Below are 26,997 nucleotides of genomic sequence, written 5' to 3'. Positions count from 1 at the left end.
GCTTTTCCCTACAACCCAAACTTTAGATGAAAGCTGATCTATCGTTTTCTACTGTAAACGATTGACACTATCAACATTTCAAACCTGTACTGTTATTGTACTTTTACATGACAACGCTTCTTGGGACATTGAAACAAATTTCAACACCATAACAACATACCCGTTCAAACGACAATATGAAAATTGATTGCAAACCACACTTTTCAAAACCACAATGCACTATGCTTACAGTTGTGAAACTTATATTAATCCCCCCGTCGAACTCACATTGAACTTAGCCAGCGTTCCCTTATTACAGTCTCTCGCTGTTTGCCAACCCCCCCCCCCTCCCTGGGAGCTTTTGGCCTTTCAGCACAAAGGCAGGGGACTAATAGAAAATGGAGAGTACCAATAGGAGCTTGGGATTCTTTATCGATCTGAAAATCAGTCCATTATGTCAGCTTAGGAGTTTCTATCACTATAAAAACCTCTGATCAAATTTCGTACATCATGTCAACGGACAGTCTCAGTTTGAGGGTATTTCGTCCATGTTAGAATTTGTGCATAAATCAACAGGATTATGATGTTCGCACCCTCCTCCAGCAGGCTCGACTCTCAGGGTACGTTACCTCCCGCATCGACCCTGTTATTCTTGACCTTGATTTCGGCTCCTGGTGACGTCACAACAACAGCTTCCAGCCAATCAGGGGATTGCCTCGAGCTCGTCTTGTAGAAATCCGCAAAGGTCGCTGGGAAGCTATCACCCAATAAGTTTACGTATTACTTCGTTTTTTTTGGTTCAGAACAAAATAACGGCTGTTTGTGCCAAATAAGGCTATCTCATTGATTATTCATAAACAACTGTTAGTAACGTCACCAGGAGCCGAACTCATGGGCCGATGCGGGAGGTAACATACCGAGCGAGTCTGGCCTGCTGTAGGAGGGTGGGGTGTTCGTAGTTCTGTTGATTAAGAGGTATTGGCCATCAAGCTTTTAGGGGCCTTACTAGGGGAAGAGCTGCTAAAAGCGTTAGTCATTGTAACGAAGAGCTAATCTATTTGAAATGGTGGAGTAAAACAATATACAATTGTTCCACTAATTACAACTGAGGAGTTGGTAGACTCCTTCTACCGACCCCATGACCTCGTGACAAGGTCCGGCGCAAAGTAGACGAAAACTCCGTGAACCCCCTGCGATAGTTCCTGTTAAAGTAACCATATATTACCGGGTTGATGGAGCTTTGAAGATACGAGAACCAGTGCGCGATCGGAAAGACGTAGTGATAGATTATGTTTCTTTGTTCATTCGAGGGGTTGCCGCAGTCGTTGATGAGCATGACGGTATGAATCGGCAGCCAGGATGCTGCAAAGCAAACTACAACGACGAGCAACATTTTTATGGTTCGGTATTTTCGCCGGCTGGCGTTGTTTCTTTCTCCTCCTCCTGGTACAGGACGACACCACACTTTGAACCCAACACGTAGGTATAAGTACCCAATGATACAGAGCGGTAACATATACAATATAACGAATAGTAATACAGTATAGATCTCGCGTTTGAAGTAGTTTGGCCATGTCTCGACACAAAGAGTGTACGTGCTGTTGTCGTCTACGGACACGTATGACCGGGTATCTATGACTACTACCTGTGGAATGGCAAAGATAACAGCCAGAGCCCAGACAATGGCGATGACCACGCCGTTATGTTCAGACGTGAATTTGGGCTCGTTCGGATGTATCACCGCGTAGAACCTGAAACAACACGGCAGAAAATCATGATAAAATCCATAAGATATATCATGGACGTCACCTGGGTGACCTCTGTACTTTGTTACAACTTGGGTAAAATAAGATCAACATACAACGCTTGCTTCGTACTTATATTCTACCTCATAGATCTAAGAAATAGGCAGTTGATAAAGCTTAAAGATACCATGCATGTATCTGTAAATATGCCCGGGACGGGTGCTGCTACCAACTACCTTTGACCCTTTATATATGTCACACTTTCGACGGGTGACCTGATCTAAGGAATCGGGTCCTCAGTTATCCTGCCGCGGATTCTTCGAGTAAAATAGTTCTGTTTGAAAGTAGTTTTCCTATTTTGATAATGATATGATCTGTTACTTATGTATTTATCTCTTCTTGCCTATCTAGTTAACACTTAAATGTTAAAAATTGCATCACAAATTACACAACTCTACACAATGAAACTGAAGATCTGACAGTACCCGCCGTGTATCTGTCATGTTAGTATCACAGTGGAATAAACTGAAACAGCACATCGTCGACAGATTTACAATTTATTTTCTGCCTTTGCGTTGCGATGGCAAAGAACCTAAAACCATTCATTGTTGTCCAATGTATCTCCATAGTGCACATGGCGACGCTGATGTACACTTTAAGAGGCCTTTCATTTGCATCTACGTATTGATCTATTGGGAACCATATGTACAGGCAATGAAACTCTAGTGCATTGTTTTGATGTGATGTGCTGAACTGCTTCGGTTAAGGAAACCAGACGCTAATGGAACCCAAGAGTATCACTTTAATGTTCACCAGCTTGCTACTTTAAAAAATCAAGGAGAATGAGCACCGCCCGTGGCATGTTTTTTTCGTCTACAGGGATTACGAGATTTATCGGCCATTCCCAGTCGCCCATCAGTGGGTGTCTATTGTGACGCGTTCATCATCGTTGGATTAATGGGAAAACTTCAAATCTTTCGACAGATTTGTTCCCAATCGTCCCATTTGGCAAATGGATCAGCCTTTTATTTTGAACAATGCCCAAAGGTGCCTTAGACATGCATAGTGATCGACAGTAGAGGAAGTAAGATAATTGGATTGTGCCTTAACGGCAGTAAGGCATTGCTTTTACGATGTTGGTAGTACCAGTAGTATAAATAGTGAGTGGCTTAAATGGTTTTGGTGGTATTTAGCAAACCTTTTAACCACGGCACCCATGCAGGTGCTGCGTTTTACTGGTGATCTTTTTAGAAAAACAATGGATCCTTAGGCAGATGTCTAAATTTGAAAGGAATTGACAAGAATCAGAGGACTGGTCGGAAGTTTATGATTACTTTTGTACTTTGACAAAATATCTAAGGCTTTTAACATGTCAAAAATAATTGGGAGGATAGAAAAGGTTGTATTCTACCTTTTTGTTTAAAGTCAACGAATAGTTGACAACGAACTGTTGTGGCGTCGTGTTGGCGCCTCGGTTATGACATTTGGCCCAAAACCCAGTGTTTTGGGTTTGAACCCCCTGACATATCATCAATTATGTGTCCTTGTGATAGGGCCTTTACACGACTTTCCTCACTCCACTCGGGTATAAAAAACGGGTACCTTATTTCAGTTGGGAAGTTTAAAGACGGTGAAAGCTTTAAGGAGAGGGGTTGGTTCCTTCCAATACCGTGTCCTGGACGACAGCCCACTACTACCTCAAAAAAGACTATGGGGGTTCAATAACCTTAACACACGAATGATTGGATCCATGCACGATGCCTTCATCTTGTCAAAAAATGTCTAAATGCTATAAATACTGAGTGGGCGGAAATCGGGTGTAGTGATTTATTACTTACCCTTTACATCCTACACTGTGTGATCTGACCAGAAAATAGTTTATTAACCTTTGCTTCTTGTCTGTCGTTCATCGTGTTCATTAGAAGAAAGAACTCAAATTTCGGGACATGAATATAAAGTATGAAGTCGTTTATGAATATCAATGAATATCAATTTATTATGAATATCAATTATAACTCAAATCAATACGGTCATAACTTTGAAGATCAGCGGGAACTAGGCCAGAAAAACCCGAGTAAGGTATACGTTAAAACTGTGATCAAATATTATAGGTAGATTCATTTGTTATATACTTATGTCAATCTAAGAACACATGGATAGCATGTTTAATGAGGGGTTCCTTCGTATTGTTGAGTGTTGCGCAAGGTGAGGCCTAAAGTTGACCCGCACACCTCATATCAATTTTCCATTTTTTTATTCCTTCACCTAATGTTAATAATTTTTGAATGCACGTCTTATGCATAGAAAGTATTGCAGTTAGTCGGGTTTAGCTGGACATTCATTGTAATCAATCGTCATTCTTCATAACTATGCCCCGAAAATCGAATTGTGTCCCTTCTGTCTAGTTATGGCCGACAGATTATTGGACGCTCCCCGTACATTTTTTGTGTGACGGGCGATGACCCAGTGTTTTGTCGGTGCGAATATTGGCAATGTCTGCTGGGTCCAATTGAAGCTCATATACTCTCAAACACAAGTAAAGGATACTACAACGAGAAAGTTTGTTTCATCTGGCCTTTTTAAAAACAGCATTTGTAGTTTCATCTTTCAACGCTTAGTTATGATAGCTATTTAGAAATACATATTTAGAAATGTATGTATTTATAAATATATAACAATATAGAATTATACTTATTTAGTGCCCGTATCAAATTCCGACAAAGATGCTGAATATTCACCAATAATTCATCACATTTTACGTATGGAATTCGGTGTTAAACTCTCAGGCGGGTTGTATATTTTATTTCTTTATATCGCCTGGCTTCTTCCCTGCACGCCAAAGGTACTACGTAAAGTCATAACTTTTGCATTAGGTTTGCTACAATAACTTGGCGTGATCCCTTCACATGGTGGTCCTCAAAGGTCTGACAGGATTTTTTCTACCGCCCGTTTGATTTCACGAAGGGCAGCAGGTCCTCCCCCGCGTTGCCATTTGGTCTTATCTGATGTCACGTTTTCGCACGACCTATAACACGGAAGGCTGAAAAGGCAGTTCTTGATAAGGTCTTTTCGTAATAACTACTGCTGAGGCAAAGTCTCAAGGGCCTCGTCTACATGCAGTGAAGAATGTGCCATTGATTTAATGACCTGCAGCGTCAACAACTGCGCTATGCATGGGAAGTGACATTTGAAAATAAACTAAGGCAGAACTTTGCAGGAAATGTATTGCGTGTACGTAAGAGGGGTTACGTAGCAAGCCTGAAGGGTGTGCGTCACGTAATTTCTTCTAATATTTCATGATTTAAACATGCTTTGCAAGCCAAATTCGTTTCTTTTAAGGCTCGAATTAAAGCCCATTCAGTACCCCTGTGGCGAGAAGCTTGAACCCCCTTTCCACACCAGCACTGTAAAGTTCTGTGGAAATTAGAGGACATTGCCAACTTCCGAAAGGTAGAATGGACGTAATGGATAGTTATGATTCCGTAACAATTATCTAGTTAACGAGACATTCGTCAGTGCCAACCACGTTATCTTTCTCAACACAGGCTTTCTCTTCTTTATGGGCCCTAAGACAACATACACCAATCTTCCTCATTCCTATGGCAGTGTCTTTTGTCAAGCTTTACACGGGTTACCTTTTCGACGAGTTTCATTTACACATCACCTAAAAAGCCATTGGGTATGCTGTGTAGAGATTGGAATCCGCTGGAATGCTTCGGCTTTCTCATTCGCCACATGGATAGGGAATACATCGCAGTTAAGGCCTTTGCAATGCATCAATGTTTTGCTGTTGCACATGAACAAATGATATATCGTCTCTCAAAATACATTTGGAGACGGAATTGAAACAACTTTGCTTGTAAACCGATAAAACGGCAAAGCCCTGCCCATATTCACCTACTTTTGAATTGGGGTAGTCTCACACCAATAGCTATGATCAGTAGGTAACTGTATTTGATGTGGTTTTATGGAAACAAGATTGTTGTCAAGTCTTACAGCTTCACTGCGTGATATATTCTATTTCACAGCTGCAGTAAAATAGAATATATTACTCCTTTTGCTCTCCTTCATTTCTCTTTATTGAAGGCAACACAGAAATAAAGGAGAGCGGAAGCAGTTGTGCAATATATTCTTTTTTATTGTCTCTGCGCTCATCTATTTCTCTTTGTTGCCTTCCATAAATATAATTCTAGAGATCGTAGTGTACGTTGAAATAAATATACATTTGAGACAACCTGTGCTGGCCCAAAGTTTTCTTGAACGGCGCCTATAAGATATCATATCGCTGGTTCTATATAATGTATTGAATCCATTTCTTCATATGGTCCCGGAGAAGCATAATCTTCCACCCGAGAAAGGAGGTCGCTTTCGGGTGGGAAAAGCCATTACATCGATCCATGATAGCCAAAAGGACATATCTGTGCGTCAGACTTCGTTCGTCCCCATTGCTGAGAGTGCAAAACAGCTTTTGTATCATGCAAGATGTAATATCTCTTATGATACAGTTAATACTTTTTGTAAACACAATGGCATAGAAATAAATTAAGAGTATTTTATGTACCGTCGGAAACATTGTTCATGTAAAAATTATATTTTCTAGTAGCACAATATTGTCATTGTATATTGCAATATACATGAGTTTCATCATTATGTCTAAATTTTTTAGCATTTGATTTAGTATGAGGTGATAAAATGATGTCCTAGGGGATTACTTACTTACCTGTCTACCGCAATGGCGATCAATGTGAAGACAGATGCTCCTGCAGAGATTACTGTCACAGCAGATGACAGCTTACACATCACGTAGCCAAAGGGCCATCCTGGAGGAATGACAGTTCATTACATTTGCATTTTTAGGATAATTACAGGTAGTTGGGATAAATACAGGAGGCATACATGTGGCAATGGAAAATGGTTGACTGTATTATTACATGGCATTACTCAAATACTAGTAATAGCTATATCTAGACAAGTATGGATTGGTTTCTTTTCAGGAAGCTGGGAAGTACGGAAATTATTTTTTTATAGTTTGCCGGTCCATTGATGAACAGAAGTCTGTTTAATTTTCAAGATGAAAGGTAAAAATCATTCTTTAAGTGAAAACAAATATAGCTCATAGTACTCGGAAAAAATTTAGCTTGTTATGTCTTCATATCATCGTAATACTGTTCTAGGATGAAAGCGGAGTTCCAGTACATTTCAACGCTGATTACGAAACTACAAAATTTAAGGGCAGGTACAAATACGTCAATGAAAGCAGTTAGGGTAGTCCAACGGTAGAGCTATAAATATGAACAACAGCAGAAACGTAGGAGATGACAATCTATGATTTTAAATAAATCATTATGATAATAAAATTGCAACACAGATCAAACAAACAAAACTTAAATTGCTCTAATCAATAAAGAAATACCATGTCATTTTTAGTACAATAATTATACTACGAAAATACGGGACCAACAGCTTTTATATCATAATTTATAAGGTCGAAGCTTTGATACTCCTTTATTTGCCTCGAGTTTATCCAATATTTTACATATATAATTCATAGAGGTCTTGAACCCTTCGATTTGAAGATAATACTATTCTATACCTACGTAATTACTAACCACTCGTTCGTTCAATGCGTCTACAAAAAATCGTCAATAACATGCATTGAAAGCAAGGAACCAGGCGTTGTCATTTTTAAACATAATTTTTATGATATGCTGTGCGGGTTGTTGTCTTGTAACCTTTCCATCCTTATAACACATAGCGCTGAGTGGCTGATCTTGATCTGACATTGCCAGTGACCGACCTTTACAGGGTCGCTCTTCGTACTAGATGGTTCAACAAGTAACATTAAAAATTTATTGCGTTTAGGGCTTCTAATGGATCCAACGTTTATCTAGCTTAAGGTCATTCATAGTGGTAACATGCGTGTAAGACTGTCTAGTAGATGTATTCCAATCACGGACTAAATCTGTTGCTGACTTTCTGCACAGATTGCCTTTAGTAACGTAAGACATTAAGCTTCAGTTCATTGAACATTATTGACGATCTAATCAATAATGAGTGATTGTAATACGAAATGAGAGAACAGATGTGATTTTACATCGTGCGTCACATCCTGCGTCCAGCCAATTCAAGACTTTGATCGTATCAACGTTTCAGATACAGGCAAAATGGGTTCATTGTTGGACAGTTTTCAAGCTTGTTCATTCGATTTGCTATGCACCATCGTTTTTATGCGATGAAAAGATTGACCTTTGCAAATTACAGCAATACCATTGATGCCCTTTATGGCATATTAGGCATCGTCTGTTAGTGTTGGAAGGCAAAATTGAACTACCGAGCAAATGCGGTAAAGGAAACTTTGATGCCCTTTGTAAGCCCCCTGAAATTTTGGTGAGCAATTATGCTTCGCGCAGGTCGTTTCGACAAAGTTGTTAAAAAAAGCACTCGTTGTATTTTTTTATTAAACATAAGAAACGCAGAAGGAATCTGGTATAGTCGGCAGCCATCACGTCTCAAGACCGTAAAAACCTGGACTCATGATAAGCAAGTAAGCAAGCAACTAAACATAATGCAAATCTATATTCAGCTGTAACTGTGATAAAGAAGATCAATGGTAGACTTTGAGATCCCCTCCCGTGAGATAAGACTTCATGGCCTTGACGTCAGAAACATGTTAGCTTGTTATTGAACACGGTGTTGAGCGTGATCGGTAATAGCTTGAACATTGGCTCAGCTAGACGTTGTTTCTGAAAAAAAATCTAAAGATATCAAAACCGGAAATTCTTCTTCAGTACTGTAAAGAACCGCTTGGGAACCCTTTATCGAATTTGACCGTCGTTTTCCGTATCCAGACACCTACATGTCCACTTGATATTATAAAGATTCATCCACAGCTTCTCATGTTATTCTGTTCGAAAACAGACAAGAACGACCACAAACTCAATTATTTGAATTTCTTCACTGGTTTCATTGATACGCATATACTTGGACCACATGCTATTGATGCGGGTAGATAAGATGATATTGAACAATTTTATCCATTCAGCTTATTTGTGCGCCTTATTAAGTATGGTTCTGAGAGCGTTTGAGAAAGAAGCACCTGCTTCATGATAGCAATTGTAGAAGATAAAAGAAATTTAAATTACATTATTTAGATTAATTAGAGAGAAAAGTGAAAAAGTAATATAGCAGATTTATTTTATCCACACCCTTTCATTTGTAAGATGTAACGCATGAGTGAGTTGTGAAACATGCATTTTGTGGCCACAAAGAGTAATGTACAGGTAGAGGGAAGGGCTGCATCTGTATGTTATCATCGATTTCCACCTTCAAAGATCTACCTACGCATAAAATCCATCATGCACGGTCTATTAAGGTCAGAAACAGTAAGAACCTAGATGTAACAGTTGCTGGTCTCGTTCCGAAATGGGATTGAGATTTCATTGACATATACAAAGCTTTGTAATGCTAAACAGTACATGGATCAACGTCACAAGGGGTCTTTGGTTGCAAATATCCGGCAGGGTCCTAACCATGTAGCGCGCTCGAGAATTCTCTAAGAAGTGCCATTTGAACATTGTTGATTGAAAAATAATAATTCCTTCCCTGAGTTTGTTGATAAACACCTCTCTTTGACAAGTCCTGAATTTTGAGGGCAATCGGCCCATCACTTTTGAAACATCTACACAAAACAAATTTTGTTTGGTCCGTGTTTTTCATTTCCCTGGACATCGTACTCTTTGGTTGCGAATATTAATTCAATAAAATCTGATTTAATAGCTTTTTGTCGATCTACTGAATGATATTTTGAAGCTGATTAAAACAAATGACACTGAATTTTAAGTGTCATATGACAAATTACAAATCGATACATTTATGCCTCTTATCGTCAGCAGCTTTTAACAATATATTCTAAACTACCAAGCAATTGCGTTTAAAGAACCAATAAGGCTCTTTCTGAGCCCACCGAAGTTATTCAATTATGTTCTGTGCAATTACGTTCCGTGCAAATCGTTTAGTCAATGTTCTTCAGAATCAAAAGACCCAGTGTTTAAAGCAGTATTCGCCTCCGACATGGAGTTCTAACGATAACAGCAATCTAAATAAAAGGAATCTTATGGGAGTTGATGTGGGTTGAAATAGAGATCCGGCAGAAAACTGAATATAGAAACATACCAGATTCCTATTATTATCACCCATTTATTTGTTTACTGTGAAACAGTATATTGAAGTTATAATGCAGGAGAAAATTATGTAACACCTTTTTATACCCATGCACTACGTGGGTATACATAGTAATGTACCAGTGGGATAGGTAGGGAAGGTTGTATGTTATCATTAATTTCCACCATCAAAGATCTCCCTTCGTGCGAAAGCCATAACATGCGCACCATTATAGTCTGATACAGTTAGAATTTAGATGTTGCACTCACCGATTTTGTCCCGAGATGGGAATTTAGATTCACAGACATATACAGAGCTTTGACTTTGTAATGCTAAACATTACACAGATCAATGTCAAGGCGGCCCGGAGGTTTGTAATGAATATTTCAAAAGGAGCTGTAAATGAAGATGGAGCTTCAAATCGACTGTCTGTGTTATATCGTCTTTTTGTATGAAAATCCAATGTTACACATCAAGAGAAGACCCAAAACATCAAATACAAATACTTTGTTTCTAGATTTCAACGGCATAGAATACATCAAATTATATTGCAAGACTTGTATAGTGAGAAGTATACATTGATCGGCGTATAAAAATCGTGAGAACGCTGTTATCAAACTATAACCATAACATCGCTAATCCATCGCAAATATTGAGTGCACATATTCTTTTTTTTTCGGGTTAATCGACTGCTTTCTATTTCATGACCAGTGCGAAAAAACACATCTAAAAATAAATGTTGAATATATCACATTCCTTCAACGGCCGATAATAACTATGAACATGACTAATAAACTTGTGGACGTACCGACTGATAATTAAGTGTCTAATGCCAGCTCAGAAGAGGACTAGAAATAGTCATGCTTTTAAGTACCGGAGTTATCAGCAAAGGATTGATGTGTTCAAAAATTCGTATTTTCCGAGAACCATAGTAGAATGGAACTCGTTGTCATCAAGTACTGTAGGAGCATCTTCACTAAGTAGCTTTAAAGAACGGTTACAGTCAGATATGCAAAGACTAGGTGTAAAAGACCGTTGGGTGTAATATGACCAGCTGCTGCCGCGCCGCGTGCATGCGAAGCTGGTGTGTTACGCCTAATGGCGGTTGTACCGGCTATATAGATACAGATACAGAATAAAAAAGATATTGTTGTATCTAATGGAATACATTTCAGCATCAAAGCTTTCACTGGTAATACACGGTCCTCGATTTAACAAGACGTAGCTTATTTTACCCCGGCTATTAGTTCAAATATTCTATACACGCACAACGGCAAAGAGTTCTGCGTTTACAAATGTCTACATACAGCTGCAAATCTGTTTAGGGAATTTATCGTTGAGAGTAAGATTAATCTTTAGCTTTGTTTTCAACTCTAAAAGTTGCTTGGGGGGTTGTTAGACTTCACGGCGCCTTGAGAATCAACGGGTACTTTCTAAGAAAGCAATAACTCTGCGGTAGGTCACATTATAATGAGTCGCTGAGACAAATACACAGTGGGGTGTTTGCAGTGGCTATATCATACTCTTATTAGTGTTCGCTGGGGATGTTTTTCTGAGCTGGGAAGATTGCATGACCTTTTCTTGGTTTTACCTTCTAGGACCTGCATATATGCCAACTGCACGGCGCTTTCACAACGTTTGTATCGGTGATTTTTTTATGTATACGATGGGAGTTCGTCGTTAAGTAACCTCATAAAGTCCTCAGAGAATTCAAGCAATCGATATATAGGAAGAGAAGTAAATGATAAGTATCTAATAGCCCTCATCAAATAAGGCGTTGGGCGACAAAAATTCTTATGAGTAGTTCAACGAATTTCATTGATGAAGAAGTGTACTTTGTTTATGTCTTTCACTGTCCTTCAAGCTATAACGTTACGTTTTCATCATGGATTGCATTCAGTTTGTCAAGTCAGAGGCCTTCCGATTACAATTTGCTCGCCTAATGGGTTTTTATCTAGTTGAATCGTGGCCTAACGAGGTACATCCTGTGATAATTCATATACTTTTATAATAATGTATACACTTTTCTTCCACATTTAGATTAAATATATCCAAACGTCGTCAAGTTGTCTGCCTTACAATAAGATAAGAGATAAAAAGTGACAGCATAATTAAATACACCGTGATTCATTTACATCCTGAGACGTCAGTAAGATGTAGTCTATCAATCGTTTTAAAGCTCTTCTGATGTGTCGTCGTTACATTGAGATTAACAGTTGGTGATTTTCATTAGTTATATAATTGAGGTTGGATTTGAATTCGCTATATATCTAAGGTTTACGTGTAGCTTAGAATATACATGTAACACAAGCATACTAAGTGAAAAACACAATGGACAGTGATACATGAGTTGTATATCTCGGATCTTCCATGTACGTTGAAAGAAAGATATGCCTTAAGTTTTAGAATGGAACGGATTATGTGTCGCAATATGTCTAGACATATGCATTAAGGGTTGACGAGCGGAATGGAGGCTTTGCAAATGCAAACATGTATACTGCACTTTAAAGTTTCTCAACCACTTCGGTGATTTACCTGGAAACGTTATCGCCTCAAAACAGGAAGAAAAGTTACATCTTACGGATTATGTTAAAGTTTTAGAAGTTCAATGAATGAAAGTACTTAAAATACCAATGCTAAATCATTTAACTTGTAACCTTATCAAGATGTTCTTAGTTACGTATGGGAGCTTATTTCTTATAATTTAAGTTATCAAACAGGAAGAAGTTCGTTGAAAAATTGTGGTCGACAGCAAACATTCTCGTTATCAAAAGGTAAGACACGGTAAAACAACTTCAGAGACATCAGGGTTTTTTAGACGTCAGAGATCGATTAAAACAAGTCTTATCTCTAAAGACTAATTACAATGCCGTCTCCTTTTACGAAGTGCTGTTCTACAGGTAATTTGTTATTCCACGAGATTGATGCTAGCACTAATGAGTTTGAAAACCCCAGCTCGTAAAGATAAGGCGAAAGACGCGTTCCCCATGGCACTCTCTCTTATACTTTCTTGGCATGTTCCGTAATTAATGAACCATGATGTAGCCTATGCAAAATGTATGTTGGTTTTACTCTTTTATTTCTTATATGAAATGTGACCCTATTGTCGTTAGTGACGTTTTAACGATGATCATCTAGCTGAATGACATAACATCCGGTATATTATTGTACTGTAATTGTAGGCTTGCAATCTTTAAATAAATCATTACCGATGAACTTCTTGTGTATTGTTTTCAGTTTGTGCGATATTAAAATGCTTTATATCGCATGGGTTTAGTTTAATTTGACACTATATTGTATATTCATTTTAAATTAATCACGATCTGAAATATTTTTGAATGATGCTAAATGTGAATTCAAGTAAACATACATCATTGTTAACAGCATGTTTTACATTGAAATTGAAACATGGAATAATAAAATATTTGTTGCTTCGAAAAAGCTTTGGCACGGCAACTGGTGGCCTGGCCTAAGGAACACATATATTGTGCAACACCTCAATACATGGTTGCACATAACCTTGAAATAGATGATGAAACGTCAAACTTTGTTGAAAGATAAAGATCGATGGCATCTAATTGCAAAAAAATCTACCCATGGGACATGCCCCAGTTTCCTATAATCTCCCAAGAAATTAATAATCACCACTTCATTTGCTCAGTACAATTGTGCACATGTGACTCAATTACGCCCTTATTAAACCTAACCTTACTTCATGGCTGCATAGGCGTTAAGTAGGTTCGTTCATTCTGCCGGAAAATGGAGAAAGTGAATTCTCATAAAACCTATAAGCATGCACGCATACTTTTAAAGTTGAAATACATTTGATAGGCAACTGAACTACACCTAATTATAATCAACCGACTAGAGATTTCCCAAAATACAATGACAGAAGTATTTTCTATACACATTAGCTGCAGGTCTTTCTATCTAGGGAACAATATTTTACCTCTAATATTTCATGTGCTAGTATATATATTAATATCACATGTATTAGCCATGCGGGCAGGAACGTGAAATAAAGGTAATTTCACTTCATTAACATTTCTTTTGCTCAGTGAGCCTAGGTTAGGCGTACACTATAATTACGTAAGGCATGCAAGGTAGACGACTTAGTGTTCTCCTTGAAATAATATACGAGCTACCATAATACCATTATGAAAATAGCTGAACACATATATTCCTTGCAGTGTTCAAGGCCTTTGACCTTTTATTACCTTGAATTAATATTGTCATGTGTGCATGGTTATCAATTGCCACACGTTTGGTGATAATAGTTTCTATAATGTCTTCAAGCTGTCAGTATATCAGGAGCAGCATTAATCTTTCATCCCAAAATGTTACCTTAATGCCTCTCTTTTGAAATATTTGCTGTAGGGTAAGCATTGCACATGAATCATTTCAATGGTAGCAACAGCCCAAGATTTGAACAGCATATGATCTGACAACGGTCATTTTATCCCTTTTGAATAGATAACATAGTGCGATATTGCAGCACAATATTTGCAATATTTGCAATAATGCATACAACATATTGAACTGGATACACAATTTCTCGTAGCATTGTGAACAGAAAAACATTATGTTATTTAGAAGCCATTTGAGATATCCAATTTAGATGCCATTGTACATACGTATTGGGAACTAAATTGAAGCTTCCATTTAAATGGAAAACATCATTTACTTACTATAAATGTTTTCAGAAAGGCTACAGCGAACATGCCGTAACATCTGTTTAATGATTTAACTAGCTGGAGTTTGATCTAAGGCACTTGTCGGCTCCATGCCAAGCAACGCTGCAATGTATAAATAATCTCAAACTATATATATATATATATATATATATATATATATATATATATATATATATATATATATATATATATATATATATATATATACAAGCTCTTATCAATGGATATTACAATTCTAATCGTATTCTGACTTGAACTGTACCAAACGAAATATATTATCGTCTGTTGATAATATTGTGTAATCTAAGGAGTAAAATAAAACTTGATTTGTCCCATGTGGAAATGGCAGGATTATATGCAGACTGTATATGTATCTGCATATATATATATATACATATATATATATATATATATATATATATATATATATATATATATATATATATATAAACTAGTCCTCATTTCTTCATTGCAAACTTATGACCATTTCTTTGTTAAACAAAGGCAGCAAGGAATAACCTTACCCATTATTATGTTGTCTGCCAATGTGAATGGCATGCTGAAAATCCCCACCAACAGATCCCCAACAGCCAGGTTCAAGATGTAGAAGTTCGTTACTGTGCGCATCCTGGGGATGTTGGCGATGACCAGGCAGACCAGAGAGTTGCCAATGACACAGACGATGAAGAGGAGGATGTACGCCACGACGAAGACGACTACAACCCCCAGCGTCTGCTTCAAGCGAATCTCGTCATCCTCCATGGCTGCATTGCCGTCCGTCGAGTTCTCCGGTGGATCCATTCTAAAATCGAGAGAGAACACTCGGTAAGTCGTCTTTTATACTTGACTTCGAATACGAATTAGACTTGAGAATCCGACCACCTCTTAACAAACCTCGTGCTCAATGACAAGCAGCCATATCATGATCAGACATAGGTGCAGCCAGCGCCGGGCAGTCTGAGACTGAAATTAGAGTGAGACCTGGTCATTTTGCGTCCTGAAAAGCAGGCAAAGTAAAATGACAAGCAGGAACATCCATATTATTTTGCAAGCGTCGCATTCACGAAGCTATTTGGAGATACCCCACTGTATAATCTGGTTTCCAAGTACTTTCCTTCAGGAAACTTTCCGTAAAAGCATCCGGAAATGCTTGTAAAGGTCAAGAGCAAGGAGATGGCACAGATAAGCACTACTTCCTTTCACGCTTATACCTATTGCGATCCCCGGAGCGCTGTATGCAACGGAACGCCCTTCTTCAGATGTATGCAGTCGAAGCAATGTGTGCTTTACTGGTCTGGCCTTTCCTTTGAAACCTAGAAGCACGAATGGCATATATGCGCATATATAGTATCTCCTACGTCAACAAGTACCTTTTGAATTTGTAGTTGGGTGTAGGCCAGAATGGTTTCTTTTGAGTGCAGCCGATGCATAAAAATATACTCCAATGCCACGATCTTGTCAGCGTGTCTCAAAAGATGATAAATGCTTTCCAGCGAACATCCTTCGCGAGCGACGGCGAACAATTTGTCTTAGCAAGCGTCATTCTTACTAACCTCCATTATAAACTCAAAGGAATTGATTAATCACGGCAATACAGACAGATAGCATTTAGAAGCATGCAACATGTCTTACCATACTTACATTGTACTACTATATATGAAGGTCTCCGTGTCAGTTAGGCTGATGCAGCTGTAGAATAACGAGTGCAGTGCAAATGTCACCACCTCTTGATCTTCTAAATGTTCTTGTCTCTGCAAGGTCAACAATCAAGGAGTAGTTGATGATGCAGGACGGGCCACATTGTTGTTCTCCCTTCAGTCGCACTCATCACCTGAAACCAATGCGTTGATTTTCTATCCTCCCCGCAGGCTCCCATATATGGGAGTGAGTTAAGCAGCTGTTTTTTTTTTATGAGGTAGCTGACTACTCTGTATGGTAGGTGGTAAGCCTCTGCGCATTCGATTTTGATAGGACAGTGTTTTTTTTTTGTATGAGGGGCGATTGCATTGATACAAATTTGTCTGCACGTATCTGTTCCGAATGAGGTGTGGCAATGCTTATTTATGAAGTAGTTAAGTAAATCTATTTGCTGAACTGAAACGTTTCTTAACTACATCATGCATTATTTATGAATGTGTTTAGGATGCATTTATTTCATGAACCGACAGCCTTCTTCCGAGGCAGGATATATACTCATGGGAACATAGTCAAATAATTCAATACAATCGTCATAACGTACTAACAAATTACTAGTGCCTACTCTAAAATTCGTCAAAGCTAGACATATTCTGGATCACCTAAATTGATCTTTCAATCAACAGCCAGGATAAAAAGACGATGTAAACAAGCACTTATGTTTCAGAAACTTTCATGGTGCAGATTGAAGCTGTCACAAACATACTCTCCACTCACGTCAGGAAAAAAAACCTAATGTTGTAAAGCACGCTGATATCTTATCGGCCTCATCTCACGAAAGGAAGGAGCAGATGGAATTCGCCAATAGTAACCCGCTTAGCCGTCCCTGGCGAATATCAGTGGGATCTTCCAAAAAGCCTCATGCGTCATATCGATTTATCATTTATTTTCTATAATCTTGTGCACTATTCCTCCTAATTATAGTGACCCAGATAGGACATGGCGATAATCCCTTCTCCAAATTGATGTTATGTCAAAGACCAGGTCGAACTATAAGATGCCATAACTTATAGGTGTGCCGTACAATATAAATTATATCAGAAAATGATCATATTATCTAAAATCTATATGACTTGAAATACATGTTTCCGACCAAATTAACTTATGTAAACATTTTGAATCATCTGAAATAATTCGGCAATGTTTAAAATAGGGACCATATGTACGGTTATCGACTATCGACTGTATACATATCTTATTATGTCTCACCGTAATAAACTATCGATGTATCCTTAATACCTGTTATCTGGTACCTATGTTATATGGTACCTGTATTATATAATACCTATGTTAGCCATCCATGAATTGTAAATTAGAATCTTGTCTCTTTAAGTCCTGATATTGATCGCATGGGATTCTTATGTATTTCATGATATCTATTCCCAAGGATAAGCTTTTCAATTATGTAACATAGGACCGGGTATCTTGCCTGGTATTTTGCCCGGAATCGACCGCATAATGACAATCTTCCAAAATTATCTGATGAGTAGGCGGCTAGTTTGGGGTTTGCCTCTATTAGTTATATGTTATTATTCCATGCTTTATACTCCATCTTCGCTGTACCTCTACGCATTCACTTTAACGATTACTTTGCAGAAAATATCAATACCTTGCATTTACGTATTAGTAAGGGTCACCACTTCGAAGCAACTTAGCTCTTAAGAAATTATTAAGCTATGCACTTAACTAAAGCACGCTTCTTTCAAGAGCTTTAATGTAGGTGGTCAAGACGCTGTCTTGAAAACAATTCTGGTGCGTGGCAACTACGAGGCGTGAATACTTAATTGGTAAGTTCTGCAATACATGTGCACGATTTGCTAAAAAGGTCACCTAACTTATTGTTGATTTTTTTTTCATCTGTATTTTTTAATATTGGTCACTCTTTTTCTTATACAGCGTTTATGTCATCCTTTTTTGCCTTCGTTTCCTGAATTACATGATGTTTTCAATGTAAATTATATCATTGCCTATTTTTATTCTCCATCTGTCGACAGTGTTGTCGATAACATTAGCGTGTTGCTTTAGTAAAGCACCTCTATGTATTCCTTTTCCAAAATAAGATAAAATAAAATACGACAAATTATGCAAATAAATCTCAAAGGCTACTGTCAAAACGATATGATTATCAATAGACCTTAAACCGATTATATGATTGAGAATCCTTAAGATTATGTGAAGCTTACCGCACAGTTAAGATGTGCATCATTCTTGCTCAAGTGCCGATATTTAGATCTAATTTGTATTAATATGATTAAAATGACCTAGGGAGAGTTTTAAAATCGATAAAAATGATATCAAAGCAAAATAAAGTATTATCTGAAGGCAATACTTTGGTTGAAAAAAGTGTATTGAAAACGAATACATCGAACAAAAGTTATATAAAAGTTGCGGCTGATTTGATCTGGCCAAATAAAAAAATAGGCAAAATAACCGTGTAGTAATGACACGCCTATTTTTCTGTAACCATATTCTTTGCTGAAAATAATCATAATGAATAATTTTCAAAATGTATTTTAAGATTAAGGGATAAAGCATGCTCTTGATTTCACGGCTAACGCAGTTTTAATGGTGGGTTTTTGAAATGATTTATGTCTCTTTTGTCCCATGGGTTATGTGGAAGACAGTAATTGATAGTGACCTTTTGATGATCAGACACTGACCTCCAATCTGGTTGACCCTAATGCTTACTCCATTGTGCCTCTCGAGTCGACGCCATCATCAAAGAGGTGTAGCTAATTGACCACCCTATATATTTTATTGTTGCGTAGGGACAGGTGGAATGGCATAAAGATAGAAATATTTTGCTAGATATATAGGAGAATCTTTGAGAACTTGGTCATATGAATTGTTAAGTTTTAGAAATGGTAGTTTTCATCGCGGAAAAATTACTAATTTGAAGATAGTCGTTCTGAAAATCAGAGATAGAAGATTTCGGTGTGTATATAGAATCATTACTAGATGCCGTATGATTATCATTGCTTTAAAACGTTTATAACTTATATATCGTAATCGTAAGTTCTTCTAGCTTTGAAGACATACACAAATGAGTAGAGGACAGGAATTATATTGGAGAAAGCACACCAATACCCAAGCCATAAAGAGGCCTTAGTGGAACGTACTCGCATGATCATATTTACCAAACTAACCGTATCATCTACATCAAAGGGGTTGTAGAATTATAGCGATGCTAATGGCATTGGTTCGGTAAGGCTCGCAGTAATGGTGCGTGAATAATGTGTTTTGGGAGGCAATTGGGCTGTGTGTGAAATATTTGCTGATTGAAGTTGAAATGACTCTAAAATCAATATATTACTTTTGATATATGGTAATATCCTGATCTATTACGAACTTTCACAACCGTAACCACTGCAGTACTGATAAACTTTATCAAACATTCCAAGATAGTTGATTAACAACATAAAATATTCATCATGATTTATTCCAGGCTAAAAAATCTCTTGAAATAATAAGGTAAAAGGAGAGCTACATTGTTGCCTATTTCCTTCAACATATAATCCATAACAGCGTTACACAGTAAGATATATATCTTCAAAGTCAAGTTTCACTACACCTCTATGTACATCTAGAAGTAAAATACCTTAGAAGTAAGATAAAAATCATATTTCTAGCGAGGATCTTTTTTTTCAAACGGCGACATTCCTTGATTAGAACGCAGAGTGTGCATTCAGTCCTGGAATATGAAATCTTATCAAAAAGATATCGCAGCAATTTTTGCCGTACCATTAATCCTTTTCGTAGCAAATCGTGCAGCAGATTTTCATAAGCCACTGATATCAGATATACATGCTTGTGGAACACATTTGTTTGTCAACGACAGTCTGAATTTGTATGAGTCACCACCATAGTTTTGGTTTACTTAGGGCGAGTCCTTTAAAAGTCTCTGGGAAATATGGTTTTCGTTGGCTTTTTCCCTTTTAGGACGGTAAATTCCACGGGAAAATCCGCCACCAAGAACACAACTCCGTCAATATAAAGCTTCTCATCACTAAGACGCATTACAAAATGCATAAGTTATATCTACTCTCAAATTGGGCATGTTATTGGCTTTGAGTAACACCCGCACTTCCATCGTCTTTTTGCAATAGGATTAAGGTTATTATTATATAAATTTAAGGGCTTCCTGCTCTTATCACCTTAAAACACGTCAGTATAAGCATTCACAAGAGGTTTTTGATTTCCGGCTGGAACTTGCAATTGGTACCAAGAGTTAAACTATAGGTTTTCATCAACATGTAGGCACGGAAGTTAGGTACTGCATGAGTGAAACTCGACTTACAAAGATCAACCCGCCTGTGACCTCTTTATTCATCACATGCCCTTCCCCATGTCTAGCTCAGAGGTCTCGGTTCAACTAAGGACTCTGTAAAATGCTTCTATGCATTTTGCCAAACGAGTCTTAAAAAGACCTGAAATATGCAATATGTTGACTTTTAACCCTCAAACACCCCAACGGGGTCCGTTTAAAACCATGGCATATATTTTGAAGTGCAATTTTGAACATTTGTTTCTCGACAAGAATTTACTGTAACCCCTCATTTTAACGGATTTTGACACAATGCTGTATTTAAGTCTTGTTTGACCCTGAGGGGGGGGGGGATGTGTAGTTTTCAAAACAGTGATATTTTTGTCCTCAACATGTATTCTTTATTATTGTGTATTTTTTTATACTTGAAAACTTTTGAGAGGGTTGGAACGTAAGCGAAAACATTGTAGCACTAAGATTCGATTTTGCTTCAGTTCAAAAGCGGTCTTCATATGTTTTCTCTGGTGTGAAACATGATAATGAGCAGAAATTGTTAATGTTGATAAATTCGCTTAAATTGATGAGGTAATGTATGAAAGCATCCAAAAATGTGAAGACAAGCTATTACTTAACAGAACATAATGGCGTCGGTTTGGACCCGATTTTCTCTAGTCACTAAAAGATTGTTGCCGTTTTTATATGTTTTGAGAGTTAATCAAATCAAAAATTTCCGTAAAAACATTATAGAAAGACGTATGGTAAAATGCAAGTGCTTGTCGTTTATTCCATACCCACAGCATTAACTGTGGGCGTGGAATAAACGACAATAACCCACATCAACTATGGGAATACATTTCATATCAGACAGAAATCTGAATGGATATAGAATAACTCTCTCAGTGAGACGGGAAGAAAATTACTTTGCCATTGAGATGAGTATTACTTACAACTTGCAATTTCAACAACACTAGTTGCCATGATGTTGTAAATTGGAATGTTTCATAAGGGCTTGTTACAGACAATTTCCGAAGTTGTCGGCATGGCACCCACTTAGACTTAACTATTTTAAACAGCGGTAGCTCAGGCGTCGTGTAAAGGTGTACAGGATGACATAGAGGCTGTTCTAATTGGATTGCGCTTAAGAGTCCTTTAGATGTGAAATTAATTGGTACTTCAATGCGCCGGATTGCAATTAAGAAACCTTGTGTAAATCACGTCTCCTTAAAAACAGAGTGACGCTTCCACTTCTTGTTCAATTTCTTCATTCTGACTCTCTTCGAAATCAGCCATTTCCGGTTTAAGAGGCTAGCCATACGTTTTAAGATGAAAAAATAAATGGAAAAATAAATGGAAACTTCTGGAACAGGAAAAGAAAGTTTAATCATGCCCCATTTGTATCTACATAGTTATTGTGTCTGGACTTAATAATTACTGATGTGTAGAAGAAATTATGCAATGTAGCAACATTCTACCTTGTCTTGTTTTCCTAGCTATCATCTCAGGAAAAGGACAGGAAATATACCCAGTTTATTTGCATTGATTTATTTTATTTTCATCATCATAAATGAGGTTTAATGGAATATGTGTATATGGCTATTTTGTATGAGCTGGACTCATTTCCCATGCCTATTGGCTTGAATGGTATTTCATTCCTACAATTAAAGTTTTGTACAGCAAATTGTTAACTTTGTGACATTCATTTTCATCGTTTTATAATAGTGAAGAGTAGTAATGCTAACCCCGTGTCTGATGAATTAACTCTGATAACATTATATGTATGATTTTAATGTTTGCGACACTAACAGAGTAACAGTCATATATCCGAATCATTTGTGTCATGTTGGTTGCCTGTAGACAATGCATATGTGGAGTACCCTTATTTTGATATTCAAGGTTTCCCAACCTCCCCTTATCTCCACAGCCATATGTACTGCAATTACACAGATGAGTGAATTACAGACTAAGAAAATAGCCAGAGGCTTTTTAACAGGGAATAGAATCTTTATAATAGCTCGGGTCCCTGAGCATCAATTTCTGCACGTTGCTTATCAGATTTAATCATTTATGTTTTGAATCACCCATCAAAAGTTATCTTTAACATCCCTAAGGTGCATTAAGAAGAACATTGACGGATGACGATGTCGTCCTGTAGCATTGTGAACAGGTTGTGATAAATTCGAATAAATTATGTTTTCTTAATGAATACAGCTACGTTTGAAATATGGTTTTGTATTCATATACCACATTTATAAGTACAAAATGTTTCAATACCATGGAATTAAAAATGAGAGACTTAAACTATTCTTTTCTAATTATCTTGCAAGTGGTACTGCTGCTAAAGAGAACCATTCTAAAATTCACGCACGCACGCGCAGATAGCAGGGAATTCAGCGTTTTACCATGTAGCACGCAATCCCCTGTGAATGTCATCCATTGCCGAAATGGCAATGTCCTTAGATTGCTTTCCAACGCTAATGCCCGTCTAGATCAAGATCAACATCAGCCAAAGACGTATCTCAAATGATCAGGAAGGTGTTTGTAAGATTCCACAAAAGCATTATGTGAGAGCAAGATGAATTATGTTCATTTCCTTCGAGCAAGAGGTCCATGTGTAATGACATGCCTTCCTTTGTAGAAGATTCACCCGTTCCGAAAAAGCAACCAACCGAAAACCCCCGGTGATTAAAACATTGATCATTTTGCCATTGACTAACATGTAGGTCCATGGGTACACATTTTTAACCAGCACACTGACGTAGCTGTTCGGCACCCCGTGCTCTATTGGTGACAGAGTCAGTCAGCGGGGAGAAGGTTAAAGTACAGGTTGGCTCGGACGTGTCTCGGGTTTTTCATAGCGGGAGGTCATTGTATATCTGCTACCGGGGTCGCTGAGTTAAGTATACCAACAAATCATAACATAACCTTTTTGCTTCGTTCATGTTGTTGTAAATGAAGAAAAGTGAGGAACTTTTGTGTAGCTGTCGTATGCAATAAATGACACAACTTTTTCCTGATATTTTGCTTTGAGTGCAATTCCAACCAATCAAATGCCGCAGGCAGTGTGGCGTCAGTCATTAGTAAAAAAAGTATTAGCTTTTAAGCCCAACGATTCTTTCTTTTCTGTTGCACGACTTGCACGCCTTAGTGGTGTTAAAATCTGGGAATTGATGTTCTATGACTTAATACTGTATTACTTTCTATATTTTGAAACTAACATCAAGGAACTGTTGAAAGCTTTTGGTACAGAATTATAGATAAAGAATTTCCGAACTTTCGAACGTACGTGTACAGACCATCTTCGCCATTTACTTATTCGAGAAGGAACTTTCAAAAGCCTCAAGTTTCCTGGACGCCTAACCCTTGTTGGGTTGTTCTAATTCTAAGGTTCCACATTCAACCATTCATGTTTCTGAAATCATCCATTTCCGTTACGACCGGTAGAAATTGCTACGCAAATTATGAATGTTGGCACTTTAACGATGGTGTATTAACCTAAGGCGACCTTAACATTACAAGGTTAACAGCATCCTGTGGAACCGTGTAATCAAATGCTAATTACATACAGCTTGTTCAAGGAACAACTTGAAGGCAAGTAGAATATATATGTATGCCGTTTTTAGGATGTGAAGGCTACGGATGCATAGGATGGCAATAAACATGAATCCACAAGGACAGAGGAGGATATGAGGTCAAGCAATTACTTTGAATGGAAAGTTTGGCGAGGGCGTGCAAGGATGGCAGGTTGGTACCATGGGAGAAGAAGTAAAGCAGTTTTCAAAAGACAAGGGATAACCGACGATAATAACGTTGGAGATGACGTCAATCACGATAATGAGGTCGATGATGACGAAAACCATGCCTTTAATGAAGAATCTAGATATGTAAACAATATACGATCTGGATGCATAAAAATAATGCAGCTGTTTAACCACATTTTGTTTATCCCGTTTTCGATGCTACTATATTTTTCAGTACTAAATAAAAGGGATAGATAATCAGGTCTGAAATCTTAGATTTGTATTTTAAGTCAATTATAAGTATACTTAGCTATAGCTCTTACATTTTGTATCTCCATTCTTGACACGTCTGCAATAGAGTTTTGTTTCAATGGTGATACCTGCATATCCACATTTCAGAAAATATTTGTTCAGCTAGCTGCAAATCTAGTAATCCCTGCCCGATGCTGCGAAGTATTACACGATTTAGTGTTCACCACGCACCAGCAAGTGATTCCATTTTGTCAGTTTGTGCCGATGAGCTTTGTTGGAGCGCGTCAGCAACCAGCGAACAACACATAAATACTGATTCACTGAATACTAGTAAGTAGATAAGTAATAAATGTGATTCCTATTCGTTTAATATATTGTAAACTTGACCCTCAAAACTTCTAAGATATGCACATGCATGCCTCCGACTAATTAAAATTTTGAATCTGATGGTAAAATAACAGTACTAGAATGAGGTTACCTTACAAAACAACTAGACTTCGATTGGCTTGTGACTACTATTTTCTTCGTTGTCGTTTAAAAACCTGATAATAGTACTATTAATTAGACATGCTACCTCCTCAAATCACGACGAAATTTTAAAGTTTTTGAACTACTTGAAACACCTTCCACCGTGATATTTTATTAGATTGAAGCCTTCCATATTTTTCTTCTCAGCTATTTTGATTAAAATGAAGATTCAAGTGATTTTTTCAACAATACATTAGAAATATAACGTTAGCTATCATTTTTGTTATTTTTAGCTTAAGATTCGCCACATACAAAAAACAATTAAGCATAATAGCCTTGGAGAATTTAAATGATGAAGCGATGATAAATAAAAATAACTCTTAAGATCAATGTTGTTATTTTGAGCTGTGCCTGTGGATAAAGTCGTAAATGTCATAACCCGATCCCACAACGGCTCCGAGGAGTAATCGGGCCTTACGGCGCGTGTTTATAGTGGTAACTTGCAAATGACCGCAGATGAACCCGACTGGAAAGCGCGTTCGGTTCGAATTACGGCAGATCGAAAATCGTCGTACATGGTTTACATTGCTGGACAAGGGGGCACGCGCCCGAACCCGGACACGACTTAGAGAGTGCTTTGGCTTCTTCAACCTAACTGTGTTGTCATTTTCGCATCTGTATACCATCGCTCAGAAAACTAAGCTATTACAGTTACTGTTGTTACAGAATGTAAAGGCCCGGAAATAGATCATCTGACTTACAGCGTCCTTCACATTATTCTTGGACGACTCAGGGGACCGACTTAAAACCCCAGCTGCTAACCATTAGCGCTGGAACCGTGTAAAGTACACATTGAATTGTGACAGTTGACTTAGATGCACGACGAGTGTCTGATCTGAAGGGGGAAACATCCAACCATTAACGGGTTCCCCAAGTGCGAGCAACCCATTTGCACAATAAAACAATATTTCTTCCGTACTTCATTGTGCAACATTTCGTGATGACAAGAAGTAGACGCAGCGTCAGGATAGATCTGCAATCATACACGTATTATGCTACACTTGATGGGTGAAGGGACCCACCAAACAATGATTTACACCTCGGTGAAAAAATGAGGTATTGTCTCATCCTCGAAGATTGTAACGCGGAATATGGCTCTCGTAAATACAGTCTATGTCATTTTGGTATAGAGAATACCATCAATCAAAAAAGATTATGCTTATGACAAATTCTTATCGATAATCAACTTTTTAATAAACAACAGCTCTTAATATCTCTAGGAGGAGTGAGGTGCGTGTGTGTTTTTCATCTATGCATGGGCCCCTATTCTAAGCTAAGCAGCTGGGCTGTCAGTTATCACTGTACTGTCGTACAGCACTGAGGGAGGGAGGGGTTATTGGGTCTGTCGACTACTACCAATCAGGACTGAATCGAAAGGGTCTGGGGGCTGCCATTTGGCGCCAGGGTGACCTCAATGCGATATTTGCCTCAAGTGCGGCCATTGAACTGTATGGTTATGTACTATTCACACCGGGAAGTACCCCTACTCTTAAGTGTGTTGGGACCTTTAATGTGCTCGAGGTGTGGCTCTCTTCAAGTACAGCACGTCCATTTAACGTTCGAGGGACATCCCTAACCAAAGCTAGGTACTCATTAACACCAGAGTGAAGTTGGGAAAGTCGTGTTAAGTGTCTTTCCTAAGGGCACAACATGGCGGTGTCAGGGGATTCGAACCCTGTACCACTGGGTTTTGAACCAAACACCCTGCCGTTACGTCGCATGACCCCGGCTTCTCGTGTGGTCTTGCCTTTTTTGCTAGTGTAATAGTTGGTATTGGTATTCCTACTCCAAGCATCACGATGTTTATGCAAAAGACTAGTGTCAGCAATTAACGGTCATTTACTGAGTATGGGATATATCCGTAATCCATCATATGTTAATGAAAATATATATTATTTAATTTTAATACCATGTTAATTGATTTACTTTGACCTGCGTTTAAT

General features: G+C 37.9%; 1 protein-coding gene across 1 annotated transcript; it reads right to left on the bottom strand.

Annotated features, from left to right (window-relative positions):
• Nucleotides 1-251: 251 nt before the first annotated feature.
• On the bottom strand, nt 252-16,394 carry LOC136448891 (neuropeptide FF receptor 2-like). Its single transcript, XM_066448587.1, has 4 exons — nt 16,220-16,394; nt 15,103-15,380; nt 6,445-6,544; nt 252-1,730 (listed from the first exon to the last, which is right to left on the bottom strand). Exons 2-4 carry the CDS (start codon nt 15,377-15,379, stop codon nt 1,079-1,081), a joined length of 1,029 nt encoding a protein of 342 aa, XP_066304684.1. The 5' UTR covers nt 15,380; nt 16,220-16,394; the 3' UTR covers nt 252-1,078.
• Nucleotides 16,395-26,997: the final 10,603 nt, after the last annotated feature.

The sequence above is a fragment of the Branchiostoma lanceolatum genome, chromosome 14 (genome assembly GCF_035083965.1).
Source record: "Branchiostoma lanceolatum isolate klBraLanc5 chromosome 14, klBraLanc5.hap2, whole genome shotgun sequence".
Taxonomy (NCBI): domain Eukaryota; kingdom Metazoa; phylum Chordata; class Leptocardii; order Amphioxiformes; family Branchiostomatidae; genus Branchiostoma; species Branchiostoma lanceolatum.
This window is presented reverse-complemented; position numbering and strand designations above follow the sequence as displayed.